The 17310-nt window shown below is 40.3% G+C and overlaps 2 protein-coding genes across 2 annotated transcripts; one reads left to right on the top strand and one right to left on the bottom strand.

Annotated features, from left to right (window-relative positions):
* Positions 1–5335: 5335 nt before the first annotated feature.
* bnip4 (BCL2 interacting protein 4) lies at positions 5336–9199 on the top strand. The gene is made up of 6 exons (XM_062400590.1): positions 5336–5494; positions 6162–6333; positions 6490–6550; positions 7202–7308; positions 7582–7731; positions 8624–9199. The coding sequence occupies exons 1-6, from the start codon at positions 5452–5454 to the stop codon at positions 8664–8666; spliced, it is 576 nt and encodes a 191-aa protein (XP_062256574.1). The 5' UTR covers positions 5336–5451; the 3' UTR covers positions 8667–9199.
* An 867-nt stretch (positions 9200–10066) lies between these two features.
* On the bottom strand, positions 10067–14097 carry ppp2r2d (protein phosphatase 2, regulatory subunit B, delta). Its single transcript, XM_062400587.1, has 10 exons — positions 13931–14097; positions 13617–13691; positions 13000–13097; positions 12712–12877; positions 12500–12612; positions 12236–12413; positions 11961–12125; positions 11630–11799; positions 11104–11195; positions 10067–10997 (listed from the first exon to the last, which is right to left on the bottom strand). Exons 1-10 carry the CDS (start codon positions 13935–13937, stop codon positions 10718–10720), a joined length of 1344 nt encoding a protein of 447 aa, XP_062256571.1. The 5' UTR covers positions 13938–14097; the 3' UTR covers positions 10067–10717.
* Between the last annotated feature and the right edge of the window lie 3213 nt (positions 14098–17310).

Below are 17310 nucleotides of genomic sequence, written 5' to 3'. Positions count from 1 at the left end.
TGTGTGTTTGAGTGAGAGAAGAAGAAAAGAGGAGTCGTCCCAAAAATTTGGGTCTTTGTCATTCGGGTCTTTGTCATTCGTCTGATCCAACATCTTCAAAGTCGAAATAAGTAAACATTTGATTTTATATAAAGAGTACATTGTAACTCCAATAACTCATCCTCCTTTCTCTTCATCATTAAAAGCAGAAATACGTGAAACTCCGAGCACCATCTACGGCGATGCTTTCTAGGCTCCGCAGCAAATCTTCATCGGTAACAAATGACGCTCTGCACTTCTCAGGACAACATCATTCTTCCTTAGCACATCTTGTCCTGTCTGCGCTATTGATCATATCCAATTCCAGTCTAGTCTGCTCCACTCCTCATGCACGAGCACGTGCACATCACACCCCTCCATTGCACTGCTCCTGGATGAATGTCTGCTGCACACACAAGTACAAAGTAAACACCACCTCCTGATCAAGTTTGCCATCACAGTGCGTCATCTTTCCTGAGCAGACAACAATTTGTCCTTCTATTGAAAACACTTCCAGTAAAACACACACCTCCACACAAACAGAATGAGCTGGATCACACTATGAGCTGTGACGTCTCTACGGACGTTCATCTTCTCCTGTTCACACCTGTCATCCACTGCGAAGGTGCCGACGTTGTCTGTTGTTCTTCTTTTTGACAGAGTCTTAAACAACAAGTAAAATCTACTGAGCAGTGTTATGGACACAAGACACATCAGGCCCAATATATGATTCTCTAAAGTGAAATCACGACAGCATTATGTTAGGCAGAAGGACTCAAACATGAGGTTGTTACTCGTAGTAAAAAAAAGGGGGTCGAAAGTTATATTTTGCATATAGATTGAATCCAATTTTACATGCAAGATTATGTGTGAATAAAAGATGAGTCCGAATGAATGCCACATTTCTAAATGAAATCAAATTTAAAAAAGCCAATGCACTGATATTACATTATAATATACTCAAAATATAGTTTGTATTTCAAGGGTGTAGTTTGACCTCTAAGAGCAAATTTACTGAAATGGTTTAAGTGTTCCCACAAGTGTGGAACACATATTTCCCGGTATTGAAGTGGATGGTGGACTGGTCTGTGTCAGGCTGGTGATCAGTTTACAGTTATGAGGTGTCATGTTTTCCAGTGTCAGTTTCTGCCCAGTTAAAGAAGATCTCTCCTTCGCACGACCACCACTCCCACCACGACCACCACTCCCACCACTCCCACTGCATGACATTTGATCTTTGGCATCCGATGGGTGTGTTGTTACCTCGACTGGTCAGCAGATGGTGTCCCATGATAATTGTGGAGGGTTGACTGGGGATCCTTTTGATGGCTGAGAAGACAGATAATTTTATTAAAATATTTCCATCTCTGTGTTATTGAAATAGTCTGTGGTCCTTGATCAGGATATTGCTAGAAACAACTTGACTTAATTGTATTAAAACTAGGTGGCTAAGTAGCAGGAAGAAGTTGATGGGTGGATTTTTGAAGAAGTATAAGATGAACACTGAAGCTAAACTAAACTGCTACTTATATTCTACACCACAGAATATAAAATATGTTCTGTAGTGAGTTTATGACTGAGAGAAGGTGGTGGAAACCAAAGGGTTTAACCTAAACTACAGTGTTTCTAAACATTGAACTGTCTTTTTAAGATAGATAGATAGATAGATAGATAGATAGATAGACAAACAGACAGACAGACAGACAGACAGAAACAGGTTCAAGTTCAAGTTCAAGTTCAAAGTCTATTTTTAATAGTTCAGGGTGGTTATTACAGAGGGAAACATGATCTCCTTTTAGTCACCAATGTAAAAACTGGAGTTTCCAGTTTTTTTTCCCCTGTCAGTCAATGGTCCTCACCTGTGGAGTCTGGAGCCATTTGGAAAACATGTCTCCTACTCTTGGATTCATCAAAAGACGTTTTTTGTTGTTAATTGTAGTTTATAGGACCTTATAATGATATATCTCATACGTGTCCACACTTTAATCCATTGATCTGCTGCATTAAATGGGTTTTCTCTCTCAAAATAAAAGTTTCAATCACTATCTTATTTTGTTCAGCCAATCAGATCGTGCCCTGCTCTGACATGATCCCACCTCTCTAACTTTAACCTTGGGGTGAACTGATGGTGGCACCTCCCCGTGGTGAGCAGTGTGTCACACAGCATCTGTTCCTGCAGTAGATGCATCAGGGCTGTGAACTTCACTGAGGCTCCTCTCTTTTGTTGTGTGTTTGTTGATCTCTGGAGCCTTTATCGTTGTTGAATATCATTCAAACTCACCTGAAAAGGACTTTTTCTTCTCTCACTACTTTATATTATAATTTCTAGAGTTTGTTAATTCATCATGAAAAGTTTTTGTTTTTTCATGTTTTTAGATTGATATAACATTTGAAAAATATTGTAAAGTTAAGTTTCCCTCCTAAATGTTTTACTCTCAGTGAGGATTGTGGAACAACCTTTGAGAGGGGGACACAAATATATTTTATAAAAACATTATTTCACTGTGTTGCTCTCAGCCTTTTAGCATTTGGACAATAAACAAAATAAATCTTTTATGGAATGAGGAAGTAAATGAGGAAGTTAATTTTGGATGGAACCTGTAAAGAGGGAGGAAAGTCGAGAGCTGGTGTTTTTCTTCTCTCCACTGTCTCTACACATTCTTGACCTTATGAAAGTGCCTTATGCATGTTGTGATTTAGCGGACTGTTAATTGTGATGAGCTGCTTATATGAATAAAATATAATGAAATGGGTGCCGGTATAGAATGGAATGGAACACCTCCCCCAGCTGCCGGCTTTTGGCTTGGCTCAGGGCCAAATATTCATGATTAATTATTTAAGAAACATAGATTTATTTTGAAAGGGAATATATTTAAAAATGAAAAATGATCTACTCAAGCACAATAAAACACCTTCAATAATTCCTCAGAGAATAATCCGTAGATCTTTATGGAAGAAAATCTGGAGAGTTTGAGGCCCAGATATTCATGAGCGTGTCGGTATGATACAGTTCTACACCAAATTCCAGAGCCAGTGAATTTGAATGTGGTTTTTCACAGCAAAGTGTCAGAGTCTGAGCAGACAAATGAACACGGTGGAAGCCGCTGACTCAGCAATACCTTCCAAAAGTGACATTTGTAATATACAACGTGAACAACTGTAGATGGATTACATGTGCTGTTACACTGTGTGGTTATGATAAAGGTCTCACCAGCTGTAGTGACAGTGGAGAGCACAGAGCTGAATGTGATTCTCATAGGTTTCATCAGGTCACTGAAGAGCTGAAGTGTTTGTTCTTGTGAAATGTTGGACCATGATGACCGACCTCTTGCTCCCTGTCTGGGCCTCCTTGCATGACTGGGTATCCCCAACACACGGCTGATTACAAGAGAGAAGCTCACAGCTTGAATCCTGAGAGGAAGGCGGCGTTCCTCTGTTAGTCTTTGGGTTTTACTTTAACACATTTTTTTACGGGATGGGCTGATGCAATGGAGGATGTACATATCTTGTTCCTGGAAGACCTCTGGTGGCTATCATCAGATAATCTGTGGGGATCGCTGATTGACCTTCAGATTTCAGGTTTAATTTGATGGTCTGCGTAGGGGGAGAGGCAATTTCCTTTTCCTCGAGACTTGAGACAAATCACCATCCGCATTTTAATTCTTGATTTGGAACAACGCACTTTTTGTTTTTAAACTCTTCAAGCCATACTGCTTTACCTCTTGTAAATGTTTTTATTATGTGTAAACTCAAAGGATAAATGTGTGTTTTTGATATTTTATTTGTCATTGAATAACTCTGTGTGTATAATCAGATTCCACATTTAACTATAATAAAGCTTGGTTAACTTCATCCATCGCCCGCATATATGTGGTGAATTGCTCACTCTAGAAAATGGAGGTGCTTTATGATATATTGTGTAATGTATTCATTGTCGTACATATGCCATCTGGCGAGAGCATTTTTGTAATTTTGAAATCAGAGCCGGGATGCTGAGTGGAAGACAACATTCATAACACTTTACAAAATTACTCCCAATATTGCCTCCATCATAAATTCTCACCACACAACATGGAATGTCTGAACAGGATTTGATTTGGTTCTGTTTCATATCTTTTACCTGTGTTAAACTCTTTTATGTTTTCATAAATGTGTATTTAGCTGGCACTGAGCACGGGAGGATGTATGCATTGTTGATCAAATCAATTTCACTGACACTTATATTGTATTTTCCAATGCATTGAGCAGGAGCGAACATAAAACCTCCAACAAGCTTTGTTATTGGAATATAACGGCCTTGTTCTTATTTATTGCTTAATCAATATGCATCCTTCAGACTGTCTGTGTATTAACCAGGCTATCAGCTTTAAAACTAAATAGAGAAAATGGGATTAGTGTAAACATTAACATGAACAAAACAAAACCCTGATGCTCCACAAAATGGAATTTAGATAAATAGTTTTTCATTTTTTGGCAAAGATGAAAAACTGTTTCTGGTCACTCAAGTAATTTATCTCTTTTTTGGGTAAATGATCCGGTTAGCTCTGCATAATCCCCGTAAACCACATTCTGCCGGGAAGGAGGCCATACCTCAGAATAATGAGCCCCCTTAATTGTAGAATTAATTTAATTTTGCAGGAATAATCAGTCATAGTAATCTCCATGGTAACAAACGTAATTAAATTTCCCAGACTCAAATTCGGGGGTCGTCTCTTGAAGGAGTCACCAAACAACAGACAAAGGTTTTAGCACGAATTAAACTTTTAAGCTCCTTTGGTCAAGATGGAAGCAAAGTCTAAAATATAAGCACTTTTTGAGGTATGCATAATTGACAGTAGCTCTTATTTACCCCCACTCATTTATTTATACAATACATTTATACAATTCTATTGGTTGTATTGTTTAATACATTAAGTTAGGAAGGGGGACATTGTGCAGTTTGATACATAGATGGATTGCCAGATGGATATATGGATGGATAGATGGATTGATTGATTGATAGAGAATGACATATTGACAGATGGATAGATGGATACTTTATTGATCCTGAGGGAAATGTGTGAATATTATGGCCGCCCTCTGGAGACCTGTATGTGGATCTGCTATGATATATAAGGTAAAGGGTAAAATAAGGGGATTTGATCCAAACACCCCATTTACCAACCCTAACCCTAACCCTAACTGAGGTGACGTCACATTTATGGATGTTTGTTGCGGAAGTGCGTCCCGTGCTCCCTCCCGCGCCCCGGGCACACGGACACGCGCTCGGTCTTGCCCTCCTCCCTCTCAGCCAATCACCTCGCAGGTAAACACGCCGTTGCGTCATTGTTATTGTGGCCGTCGGCTCTTCCAGCAGCTTCGCTCAGGTTTCGCCACAGTTCACGAAGAGGAAGCGGCGCAAACAGTGCGGAGCCGCCACGTCCCACCTGCGCCATGTCGCTCCCGAAGGACGCCTCGTCCGAGGAGGCTTTACAAGGTAAGAAACAGCCTGTAGCTCAGCTGTCTCCATGCTAACGTTAGCATGTAAACAACACACCACGGGCTAGCTGTGTGGGCGAAGCTAAGCTATCTGTGTGAGAGAAGCCTGTGGTTTAAAGCTAACAAGAGGAGAAAGCTGACGTCTGTATTTGCTTCATGAGAAGTGTAGGCACAACTGTTAAAGGACAGGTTGTTTTTACAGTTAATACATTAATTAATGTACTGTGCTTTTAGATAGATAGATTCAAACAAATAAATATTGACAAATATATACTTTAATATGTGTAATATTTTAAGTATAATGTGATTAAAAGACACAAGTAACCGAGGCAGAGTGAAGTCAAATATAAATACAGACTTAAGGATGAATAACTGAAGCTACACAAAGTTGTGTGTTAGTCACAGCATGTAAAATTGTGGTACAGCAGCTGTATGTGTATGTTAAAAAAGGGAAAACAGTGCAAGAGTAAATCTTAAAATACAAGACAACAGATATAAAAAGTACAAAATCAAATAAAGATAAACACTGGCAGTGATGGTGACGTTCTTTCAGCTTAGTGACGTGTTTGTTGTTCAGCTGTAGCCTGCGTTTTGTTCCAAGGTTTTACAGCCCAGTGGTATGACATTGCTCAACCAACTGGTTTTACTGTGTGTTTGATGGGTAGGTTCCTGGGTCGAGCTGCATTTCAGTGGAAACGTTTCCCAAAGCATGAGTCATCACGGAAGTCAGGAGCAGATCCCCACGTCCAGCCTGGAGGGTGACATGGAGAAAATGCTGCTGGACGCACAACACGAGTCGGGGAGGAGCAGCTCCAGGGGGAGCTCTAAGTGCAACAGGTCTGTGGGAAAATCTGCTTGTTTGTCCCTTGTGCATTGTGTAATCCAGATGGTAAATGAGTGGTGTTCCAGAGTTTTATTAACATGTCTTCTTCTTCTTCTTCTTCTTCTTCTTCTTCTTCTTCTTCTTCTTCTTCTTCTTCTTCTCCTTATCAGCCCACTCAGAGCACAGACCCCACTTGTCCTGTGGAGGGGCTCAGAGGGAAACAGCTCACAGGTACAGTTATATCTGAACTAGCACTGGGTGATTAAACAATATCACCAATTGTCACAATATAGCTTTCATAAAGAAACGTTTTATTCTGTTGATTTTGGTTCACGTATTAAATTCGGTACAAAACATAGCAAAATAGTCATGGAGCAAAACAAATAAATATTTATATGTAAAATATGCTTACTCTCTTTATAAAGAACTTATTAAACTGACTACCATGGGGGCCAAAGATGTTTATATATATATATATATATATATCTGTGTTTATGTGTTTTAAAAATACTTAATTAAAAAAATTACATCTCAGTTTTGTATTTGTTTATAATCTTTTTATATTTGTCCTTCCCATTGCTTTTTTAAAATGTACCTATTCCCCTGTGTTCAGATAGGGGTTCAATATAAGTTAATACGTATATATTTTGAAGTAATGCTTTTTCATTGTGCAAGCATAGTGAGGCTGTATACTACCTAAGTAAGCTCTGATTTGTAAAATGTTTTTCTGTTTATAATTCTCTGCTCACAAAGTAGAGTTTATAACCACAACCTTCTATGAATCCAATTCTAATGGCCCGTTGTTTTTATTTAACAGTTAATATGGTTCTGTACAGCTCCACAGTGTTTTTATATATATTTTGATGCTGGATGTGTTTACAGTCAGATGAAGACTTCCAAGAAACAAGTCGGGAAGTAGAGAATCTCATGAAGAAAAACGCTGATTGGATCTGGGACTGGTCGAGTCGACCTGAGAACAATCCACCAAAGTATGTTTCCTAATTTGCTTACTCTTATTAATGCATGTAATCTAATTTTTTTTAATCTAATTTGAGTAATTATTCTAATATTTCAGTAAAAAATGGGTAATTACCAAATGCTAATTAAATGTTTGAGCCCATTTATTTTATCACATGATTCATCATTTAGTTTCACATTATTTAAAATGTCTGTGTGAGCAAAGGTGTCAGTTTGACATTAAACTGGTACTCGTCAATTTTAATGAATTCAAAACAATGAAAGATTAATGTGCTCCTCTGTAGGGAGTTCCTGCTGAAGCACACTAAGCACTCGACCCCTCTCAGCATCAGGAACACCAGCGTCATGAAGAAGGGAGGAATCCTCTCCGCTGACTTTCTGAAGCTTTTCATTCCCTCATTAATCATTTCTCACATACTTGCTGTTGGCCTCGGGTAAGCACCAGCAATGAATTGCTCACTCGGGCAATTATACAGTAGCTCTTACTCTAAAAACACTTAATAGTAATCTTTAGATGCAACTGCAGGAAGATCCTTAAATAACTCTCCAAAACCTGAATATGGGGCCACACACAATTGATGCATCTATGGAAATATAGACCTGTTTTCTTCCTGTTTGGAAACATCACCGATCCAAACACCTTTAATTGCACCACCGCAACATGAATAATTTAGTGTTAGTCCAGTGTGTGTCTGTGTATTAAAAGGGCACGTCAATTTGTTTGTACCGTGATAGATTACAGTCTCGAGATTTGAATTTGGCTGGAGTGACACCACTTCTATGGGCTTTTGTAATGTGCTATTAATAATTCTTTGACCAATACAAATCACAGAGTAGTTGCTCTGAGTAAAGCATGATAAGGTGCACTGTTAGACATGTTGCCATGGGCAGCAAGGGATATTGAGCTGTCTTGTCTGCTGAGCACCATCAGTAATTTGTAGAGAAACACACCATGTCTCATTTTGTCGAGCACATACCTCAGCCAAAGCCCATCAGTTTAAATCTGCTGAATCTGGACTTTTATGTGGCGGCACAACAGATTGCATTGATAGCATTCCACTAAAACAATGTTAACATCTCGAAATGTTAAAATAAGTGCGGATACATTTTGTGTGCATCTTTCTTGGCCCATGTCCCATCCCCGAACAAAGTTCACAGAAATCCTTTCAGTAGTTTTTGGTCAAACAAACAAACAGACCAACATATAGACCAGGCGAAATCACAACCTCCTTGTATAATACATGTCTTTTAAAATGTAACTCCTATTTTTTGTATATTCTACTTTCAGCATCATTTAATTCTCTGCGTTAATCTTTCTTTTTTCAGGATATACATTGGGAAGCGTATTACCTCCCACAACACCTACTAAGCAGAAGTGTGGTGTCACCGTGATGTGACTATCTTGGCATGCCTTAAAATGGGAGCTTTTGGAAGATCTAGGGAGATGTGGCCATGGGATTTGAGAGCCTTGTGCGTCCCCCTGGAGAGTAAAGGATCTGTCTTTGCTGTCTGTGGCTTGTGACACCTGAACACAACACTGACCAATCATCTGCCGCTTGCTGGTCGTCCCTTGTCCCTGTTTGGAGACGACTGCTGCTTCCTGCTCCTTAAATCTGAAAGTTAGGGAACTGAAATATAGTGTTCGCCATTGTCTTTTGTTTATTATTGCAATGAGAATTCCATTGAGGAGGAATTTTACTTTTACTTTTTAATTTTCAGATCATGGTGTGGATAAACATGTTTTTTTTTTTTATTAGCTCAGAGTTTGAGAGACAGAGCTTTGATCATCGCTCATTGCTCAAATCATGCAACTGTAAACTCCAGAAATCAAATGTTAACTTTCTACGCACAGCTGTGGTCCATTTCGTTCAACCTCCACAATAAAAGCAGGAAACACATGTACTCAGTGGCCGCCGATGATTATTACGCACACAATATGGAACTGACTTGTCAAAGGAGAGGATCCCATGCAGATGAACACAATTAAAATTTTATTGAACTTTGGTCAAAATAATAAACAAGTGAATACATTGCCACCATGTTAGGAATCAATGGACAAAGACAATGCATTATTATGTGTTTGTTTTTTTAATGTCATCAGTATATGTATCGTGTGGTCAACTTTCATTTCGGCATTCACAACTACGGAGATAAGATCCACATTAGCAATACGCGGCTCAAATTTTGGGTGACATCCCTAATAATAATAATAAATGAATAAGGGCACATGTATGAGGCCTGTCTGAATTTTCCTACTCGTTACATGATTCGGAGGCACTCTGTCACAAACTGTACGGTGTGCAATTTTTACTCTGTGTTTTTCATAGACAGCCACCTATAGCAGCAGTATATGAGGACATAACTATAAAATAGGATTTACAAATAATGCACATGAGGTTTGTTGAACGTTTGGGGTCATAAACTTGTAGCTGTCACGGATCGAAGTAGGTATTAAGGCTGCAGATTCCCTTTGTCCTGGGCCCCATCTTGTGCCATGAGGATTCTGGCCTGCATCCTAACACATGGTCAAAAACTAGAAAAGGAATCTCTCGACACAAACACGTCATTGGTTGTCTCCAACAGTGGTTCTGAAACTGGCAGCCCCCCCCCCCCCCCCAAAAATCCTATTTCCGTTTGCTTGAGATCTGCTCCAAAAATAACAAAAAGACAGTGGTCTGACTGACTGAACATTTTTCCACCTCTCTACAACATAAAAACATGCAAAGCAATAAACAAGTTTTAATACATCTAAATTTAAAAACACATCTGTAGTTTTAGTTTCTTTTATTATGTGGATGACAAGGTGTACTCGAGTAGATACAGTGAGTGAAATTATGTCACCGTATTGACAGGGGAGGGGGTAAAGTAAGAGGAGGGAGGGGGGGAAAGAAAAGAAACAAGTCCACTTTCCAAATTCAGGGCCTCTTCCACCAGTAGTTTGGCCTGAATACATGACCAATGGGGGAATGTTACAGTTAGGCTTATTGGCCATTAATCCGTGCTTCAGAGGGCCCGTTACCTTTGAAATGATGTTACAACTCTGACAAGACGTCATTTTAAGGGCTTCCGAGAGTTCTGCTGTTAAATCATGAAATGAAGGCTTAAAATGTCAACAAAAACACCAAAGTTCAAGAGTTTGACCTCTAGGGAGTGCCATTCCGTCAATTAGACCCGAATTGGGCTTTCTGGGTCAGGGGGGCATGTTGATTGCCCTGGTGCTGAAGGCAAAAACAACCTAAGCTCAGACTCGAAATAAAACAGGCCTATGGATCAACCTCCTGTGGCAAAAAAAGTAGACACGTGCTTTCGAATTCTTCACCAGGAGGACAACGAGGCTGTTTCTTCTTATACAGATAGACAAGTAGTAGGCTTAACTACACAGGTACGGTAAAAGCCCTATCCTCGGGAGCCCCAAATCTTCTAGTTGATTTTGTCCTGGAAAATGTACAAGTTGTTGGTGGCTGCCACAGCTATCACGTTATCTTTGGGGTGCCAGGCAGTGTGGAGGATCTTCTTGTTGAAGTCCAGGCTGTCCACGCTGATCTCATCCTTCTTCCTCTTGCCGCCGGTGGACACTTTGCGGGGCTTGAGCGTGGCCCGCGGTTTGCTGCTCTCCCGGGACGCCTCCAGTGTGATGTCCCGCCGGGTGTTGCGGTCGAACATTCTGAAGAAATTGTTGTAGGAGCCGGTCATGATGGCACTGATGGACAAAAGAGACGGACAATGATTATCAGGACATGCTTTAAAAGTGCCATATATCAGATGTATCACAAACGTCATAGTGAGGGAAATACAAGCGCACAGACCTGTCACTGCCGTTCCAGCAGCACTCAAACTTGTCGAAGATGCAGTCGTTTTCATACAAGGAGCAGAGCTTACTGCGAAGGTATTCATGGACCTGAAAGAAAACAAAGGACTTGAGCCTTAGGTCTTAAATCACTTAATAAAAAGACACACACAAACACAGGAAATGCTCTGGTTTAACACAACTGCTCTTAGATTAAGTTAACACACCTAAGGCAACTATTTTTGAGAGTCACTAGGAGCATGCATGTCATTCCTCAATTGAATCATATTTACTTCCAATCTTTTCTTTTTCATTTCATAAATGTGAATTCAAATATATTTGAAATCAGGAATAAACATTAACAGGTACAGCTACACAGCAACACAACAGACATTGTTGTGTTCTTTGGCGAAAACACACATGTAGTCAAAATGACACTGTTGAAAACAACCATTTAGTAATTTTCAACTTATATAATATACATATTGTCACTTCAGTTAGGTAAGAGTTGCATTTGAAGTCACTGGATAAAAATGTCTATGCACCTGATACGTCTCCACTGGCCTGTTCTCCATGTTGAGGTCCCACACTTTGACGGAGAGGTAGTCACGTGTCATCATGTAGCGTCCGCTGTGACTGAACTTCACGTCCGAGATGGAGGAGATGATCTCAGAGAAAAAGGATCGGCTGCTCGGATCCTCTGGCTCCTCAAAGACTTCAGAAGAAAAACAAAACAAATCAAAAGTTATTTCAAATAAATCCTCAGGATGGAGATAAAAAAGACAAAAACGGAATGCAATCCTAAAACAATTTGCTTTACCACCAATCAAATAGTTAATTGATTAAACCCGGCAGTGTCCCAGTTGAGCTACTCACACTTTGAGTGCCGGTCGCAGAGGGCCGCCGCTCGCATGTCACACAGGCGGATGGTGCCTTTGCTACTGCTGTACACAAAAACATTGCATTGGTGTGGATGGCACTCAGCAGCCGTGATTACTTCTGTCAGCTCCTCCATGTTGGCAGGCTTGATGTCTACAATATCTGGGGACACGCTGTTAAGGAACTTCCAGGTTTATGTTTCACCACGACACAGTGCAAACACATAGGGACAACATATCTACTGACTCCTTTCTGGAGAGTGAAAAGGATACTAAAACTTCTGTCTGTGATTTCCAAGTGCCATAGATTTATTCTTAGGTCGTCTGCGGAGAGGTACGTTTCATGATCACTATTTACAGAAATGGAATTAATGTGATAGGTGTGCGCATTTGCAAAGATCCTCCGTGGGCTTGCTTCTACCATGAGATCCATTGGCATCAGCACTGGTACCTGGAAACACGCAACACGCACCGTTAGGCCCGAGATTTGATCAAACCTGTTAAAAGCCATGTTCATATGCAAGAGAGGTCACGTACCCGTAAGGAGGAGATTCTAAAGGGGTCTCTGAGTCGTCCATCTTCATCTTTCAGGTTGTAACCTTCTGCCCGTTTATCTCTTTCACTTATTTTCCACAATTTGATAGTTTTATCTGACAGGAGCAAAGTTGGGAATTTGACGGGTTAGAGATTGTGATAGAGAGATGCTTTGAAACTCTGATGTCACGTCAAGAGAACGATTGATCTCTTACCATTTGTCGAAAGTAGAAAGTGAGCAGCATTCTGTTGGGGTAGCCATCTAATTTTATTAATCTTTTCCTCGATTTCTAAACTTTTCAAGTAGTCGAATTCTGGCTCGTGACTCTGAAAAGTGCTATAGACGTTGTACTCCCCGCGCAGGTGCGGACGATTTTTGGACTGAAAGAAGGAAACACAATGGAAACAACAAAGTGTCAACATCATGGCTGCAAACACACACGTCCGGACGTGAATTGTGACATGCAGGCACCCCTGTGTGTGTGTGACATGTGGGATCTCACCTCCTGTTCATGTTGAAATATCACTACTCTGCCTCCTTTGTCTCCGGTCGCGAGCAGCTCCCCAGAGTAGTTGAACTCCACTGTAGAGATAATGTCAGCTGGAAATGGACACACATGAGTCAGACCTAACAGCTCAGCTTCCTCCATGATGCTGCATCCAGCTAATTCATTTTCATATCAGGGGCAACGTGACAAGCACACCACACAGACAACACACACACACACACACACACACACACACACACACACACACAGACACACCATTTCATGTGTGAATGAATGAAAACACGCATGATGTCACTCTGACAATTTATGGACGCAGCACATTGACGTCATGGACACGGTCGCTCCCCTTTAATAGCTTAGCCTCCAACTAGCATACAGTGCTAGCTAGCGGTGCAGGCACTAACAGGGGGGGGAAAGGGCGTTTTGTGCAACCGATCCACAAACACACTCACGACAGCTGCACTCGTACACAATCACACCCGAGCATCCAGCTGACGTGCACCTCATGTGAAGCGCACACAGCATCACCATCACACCACCTAGCTAGCTTGCCCCAGCGATGTAGCACCCCCCCCCCCCCGTTAGCCGCCAAGCTAGCGTTAGCCACGTACCTTCCGCAACATCTTCATCTATCGCTCCTTTCACTTGAGAGAAACACCACTGGAAATCGTTACCTCCTGCAACCCCTGTGGAGGAGAGAGAGAGAGCACAGCGTCAGGTCGGGGGCGCGCGGCTCGGGCTCCGCTCGGCGGCGGCGGCAGCGACCCCCCCCCCCACCGACAGCGACACACCGTTTGACAACTAGCACCGTTAGCTCGCCAGCGCTAGCTCGCGGCTAGGCTAACTTGCAGTGTTCAGGGCCATCACACACACCAAGTGAGGTGGATCCTTCTTCTCCCCTCTCCCCCTTCACAAAGCAGCTTACCCGCCATTGCTTCATTTAGCAGCTCTGGCTGAACACAGCGTCCCAGGGCCCGATCGCACAGCGCAGCTCTCCGCGGAGGGAGACAGATAGCATCCACAATCAGTGTGAGGACTCGGATCTGTCAGGGACCACGGAAATTATCCGTGATTTTTTTTTTTTTTTTGCTTCCAAAATGGCGCACGGTACATGGAGAGATGACGTCATGCCCACATGCCACATCCTGCCTCCATCCTCCCGAGCATCGTCTCCTCGGATCTGCATCCAGCGCCTGTTCGTCCCGTTTTCACCTTTTAACTCCGCTGCTTTACGTGTTTAAAAAAAAACAACCGACATGTTTAGCCTGGTTAGAGTCAGTCCAGCTGTGCTCTGATGGGGGGTGGTGGTGGTGGCACATGTGACACATCTAGGTGCAGGCATAACAGCTGTAACACAATAAATCCAGGACAAACAAAAACACACAAGCAATGGAACCTCCTGTTTGTCTCGTGTTTATAGGTCAGTTAAGTGTCATACATGGGATCTGTATCATATGGATGACTGATGAGGTCTGTGTAGGGATGAACTTATGTTTACTACAATTTAGAGGCTTGATCGAACTTAATTTTGTATTTAAAAAAAAAATGGTTTGTGATTGTGGCTCTCGTACGTGAAGTGAGTCTTAACCCCTTTAAAATATAGAGGCACCCAAGCTTTGTTTTGTGTGGTCGTAGGGTGACATCTAGTGGAGAGAGCGATGAAGATCATTATTGTTATATGTGTCGCTGGCTCATGTTCACTGTGTGTTGCTCTTCTGTTAGAAACAAGCGGTACTTCCTGCTGAGATCACAGTTTAAAGACAGAATCCAAAACATAAAATACACCACAAAGGATAGAAAACACATATGTACGTCTCATATTTAAAATAAACATTAGGGAGACGACTATGCACTCAACCCTGAAACGTCCAAAGTGTTTTGTGGACTGAAACACTTCACCCATCCCTCCATCGGAGAATGGTGAGAAGATACTGAGTGCATCTAAATTCCCGGGTGAGGAATCCCTATAGCTATAAGAAAAAACTGTAAAGAAGAAGGTTTGGAACAAGCCAAGCTTGACTGACCCAAACTTTTCTCTTTGAGAACAGTTCCAATACAAATGTGAAACGTTTTCCTCTGAATTTTAACAAAAAGAACAGTTTGATTTGATATCTTGTTTATATCTTCCAAGGAAAGAACTTACAGGGTAAGACCTATGAATTCATCTAAACAAAAATTATTCCGGGTTAAGGAATAAACTCCAGGGCACAATCTCTATTGTAACATTCCAAAATGGGATCATAAATTTCCTTTTTGACATTTCACAGTACTGCCAGATGCTTGTTGTAGTGTCTACCCATTTCGTCAATTTGTCTATAAAGTCTGATTCATCACAAGTATCGTATACAAGTTAAAATATAACTATTTAGTTTCAGAGTTTGGACATTTTGACATGTAAGGAATAAGACTTCAACAGCAATTCATTTCTTTAACCTTATATCGTGTACAGGTCTATAAGAGGAATGGGCTGCATATAAAATAACTTATTCATTGGTCATCTGAGACCTCTTGTAATTGAGATTGAATGTAATGGGGTTTGTTCCTTTTCTATGTATGTACACATCTATCTATCTATCTATCTATCTATCTATCTATCTATCTATCTATCTATCTATCTATCTTTCTATCTATCTGTCTATCTATCTATCTATCTATCTATCTATCTATCTATCTATCTATCTATCTATCTATCTATCTATCTATCTATCTATCTATCTATCTATCTATCTATCTATCTATCTATATGTCTGTCTGTCTATCTATGTTTCTTTCTATCTATCTATCTATCTATCTATCTATCTATTTATCTATCTATCTATCTATCTATCTATCTATCTATCTATCTATCTATCTATCTATCTATCTATCTATCTATCTATCTATCTATCTATCTATATGTCTGTCTGTCTGTCTGTCTATCTATGTTTCTTTCTATCTATCTATCTATCTATCTATCTATCTATCTATCTATCTATCTATCTATCTATCTATCTATCTATCTATCTATCTATCTATCTATCTATCTATCTATCTATCTATCTATCTATCTATCTATCTATCTATATGTCTGTCTGTCTGTCTGTCTATCTATGTTTCTTTCTATCTATCTATCTATCTATCTATCTATCTATCTATCTATCTATCTATCTATCTATCTATCTATCTATCTATCTATATGTCTGTCTGTCTGTCTGTCTGTCTATCTATGTTTCTATCTATCTATCTATCTATCTATCTATCTATCTATCTATCTATCTATCTATCTATCTATCTATCTATCTATCTATCTATCTATCTATCTATCTATCTATCTATCTATCTATATGTCTGTCTGTCTGTCTGTCTGTCTATCTATGTTTCTATCTATCTATCTATCTATCTATCTATCTATCTATCTATCTATCTATCTATCTATCTATCTATCTATCTATCTATCTATCTCCCTGTCTCTCTGTCTCTCTGTCTGTCTATTTCTCGTTTTCATTTCATGTTGAGTATTATTAAATTAGAGAACAAACTTTGAAGAATGCGCTGCTCGCAATTTTCTTTTTTAAATAGTATGCATACTACACGTACACATACTTTTTTGGCAGAAAATAAACATTCAAAAATAGATGTTAATGCCGTGCTTGCTGCTTTAAGTCTTGTGCTTATTTTTGTGTAAACAGCGCTCCCTGAAGGGGGGGAGTTGTCAAGAACTGGGAGGAGATGAATAACCCACAGGGGCCGATTGTGCAAATAAATAAAGTCACATTGCAAAATAATAAAAACGCAAATTCTGATGAAGTGTGAGAATGTTTAATATCTGGGGCACATTTCAGTAAATGAAATAAAATAAGCAGAAACGCTGCAGTGCATGTTTGAAGAGGCTGTTACTTCCAACAAAAAGTCAAATTACATCCTATATTTGTGCAGCTGCTTATTTCATCTTATTCATCTTATCTTTTAACACCACAGTGACCTGAAAAGCGTTCATCAACAAATAATACTTTAAACCAAGCACTGGATCAAAACCTCGTACTGATGTACGGTGTTATGTACATTTGTTATTTGTTCTCTGAGTCTGCAGATTGTCCTGGAGGTGGCAAATAAAGAGAATAAGGATGTTGTTTGAAAGAGCGGGACCAAATCTCACCAAAACCTTCTCTCCGGTATCTCCCAGGCTCCACATCCCCCTCATCACTCACTCAGCGTCCCTTGGGGAGAGGCAGAGCAGAGGCCTGGAGGTGAGCAAGACTACAGTATATCTATAGATCTATACTCTACTATGTGTATATACTGTACATATATAAAGGTGGGTAAGTT

This window comes from Platichthys flesus, chromosome 12 (genome assembly GCF_949316205.1).
Source record: "Platichthys flesus chromosome 12, fPlaFle2.1, whole genome shotgun sequence".
Classification (NCBI taxonomy): Eukaryota; Metazoa; Chordata; class Actinopteri; order Pleuronectiformes; family Pleuronectidae; genus Platichthys; species Platichthys flesus.
The sequence above is the reverse complement of the archived record's forward strand: the minus strand, read 5'-3'. Positions and strand labels throughout refer to the sequence as shown.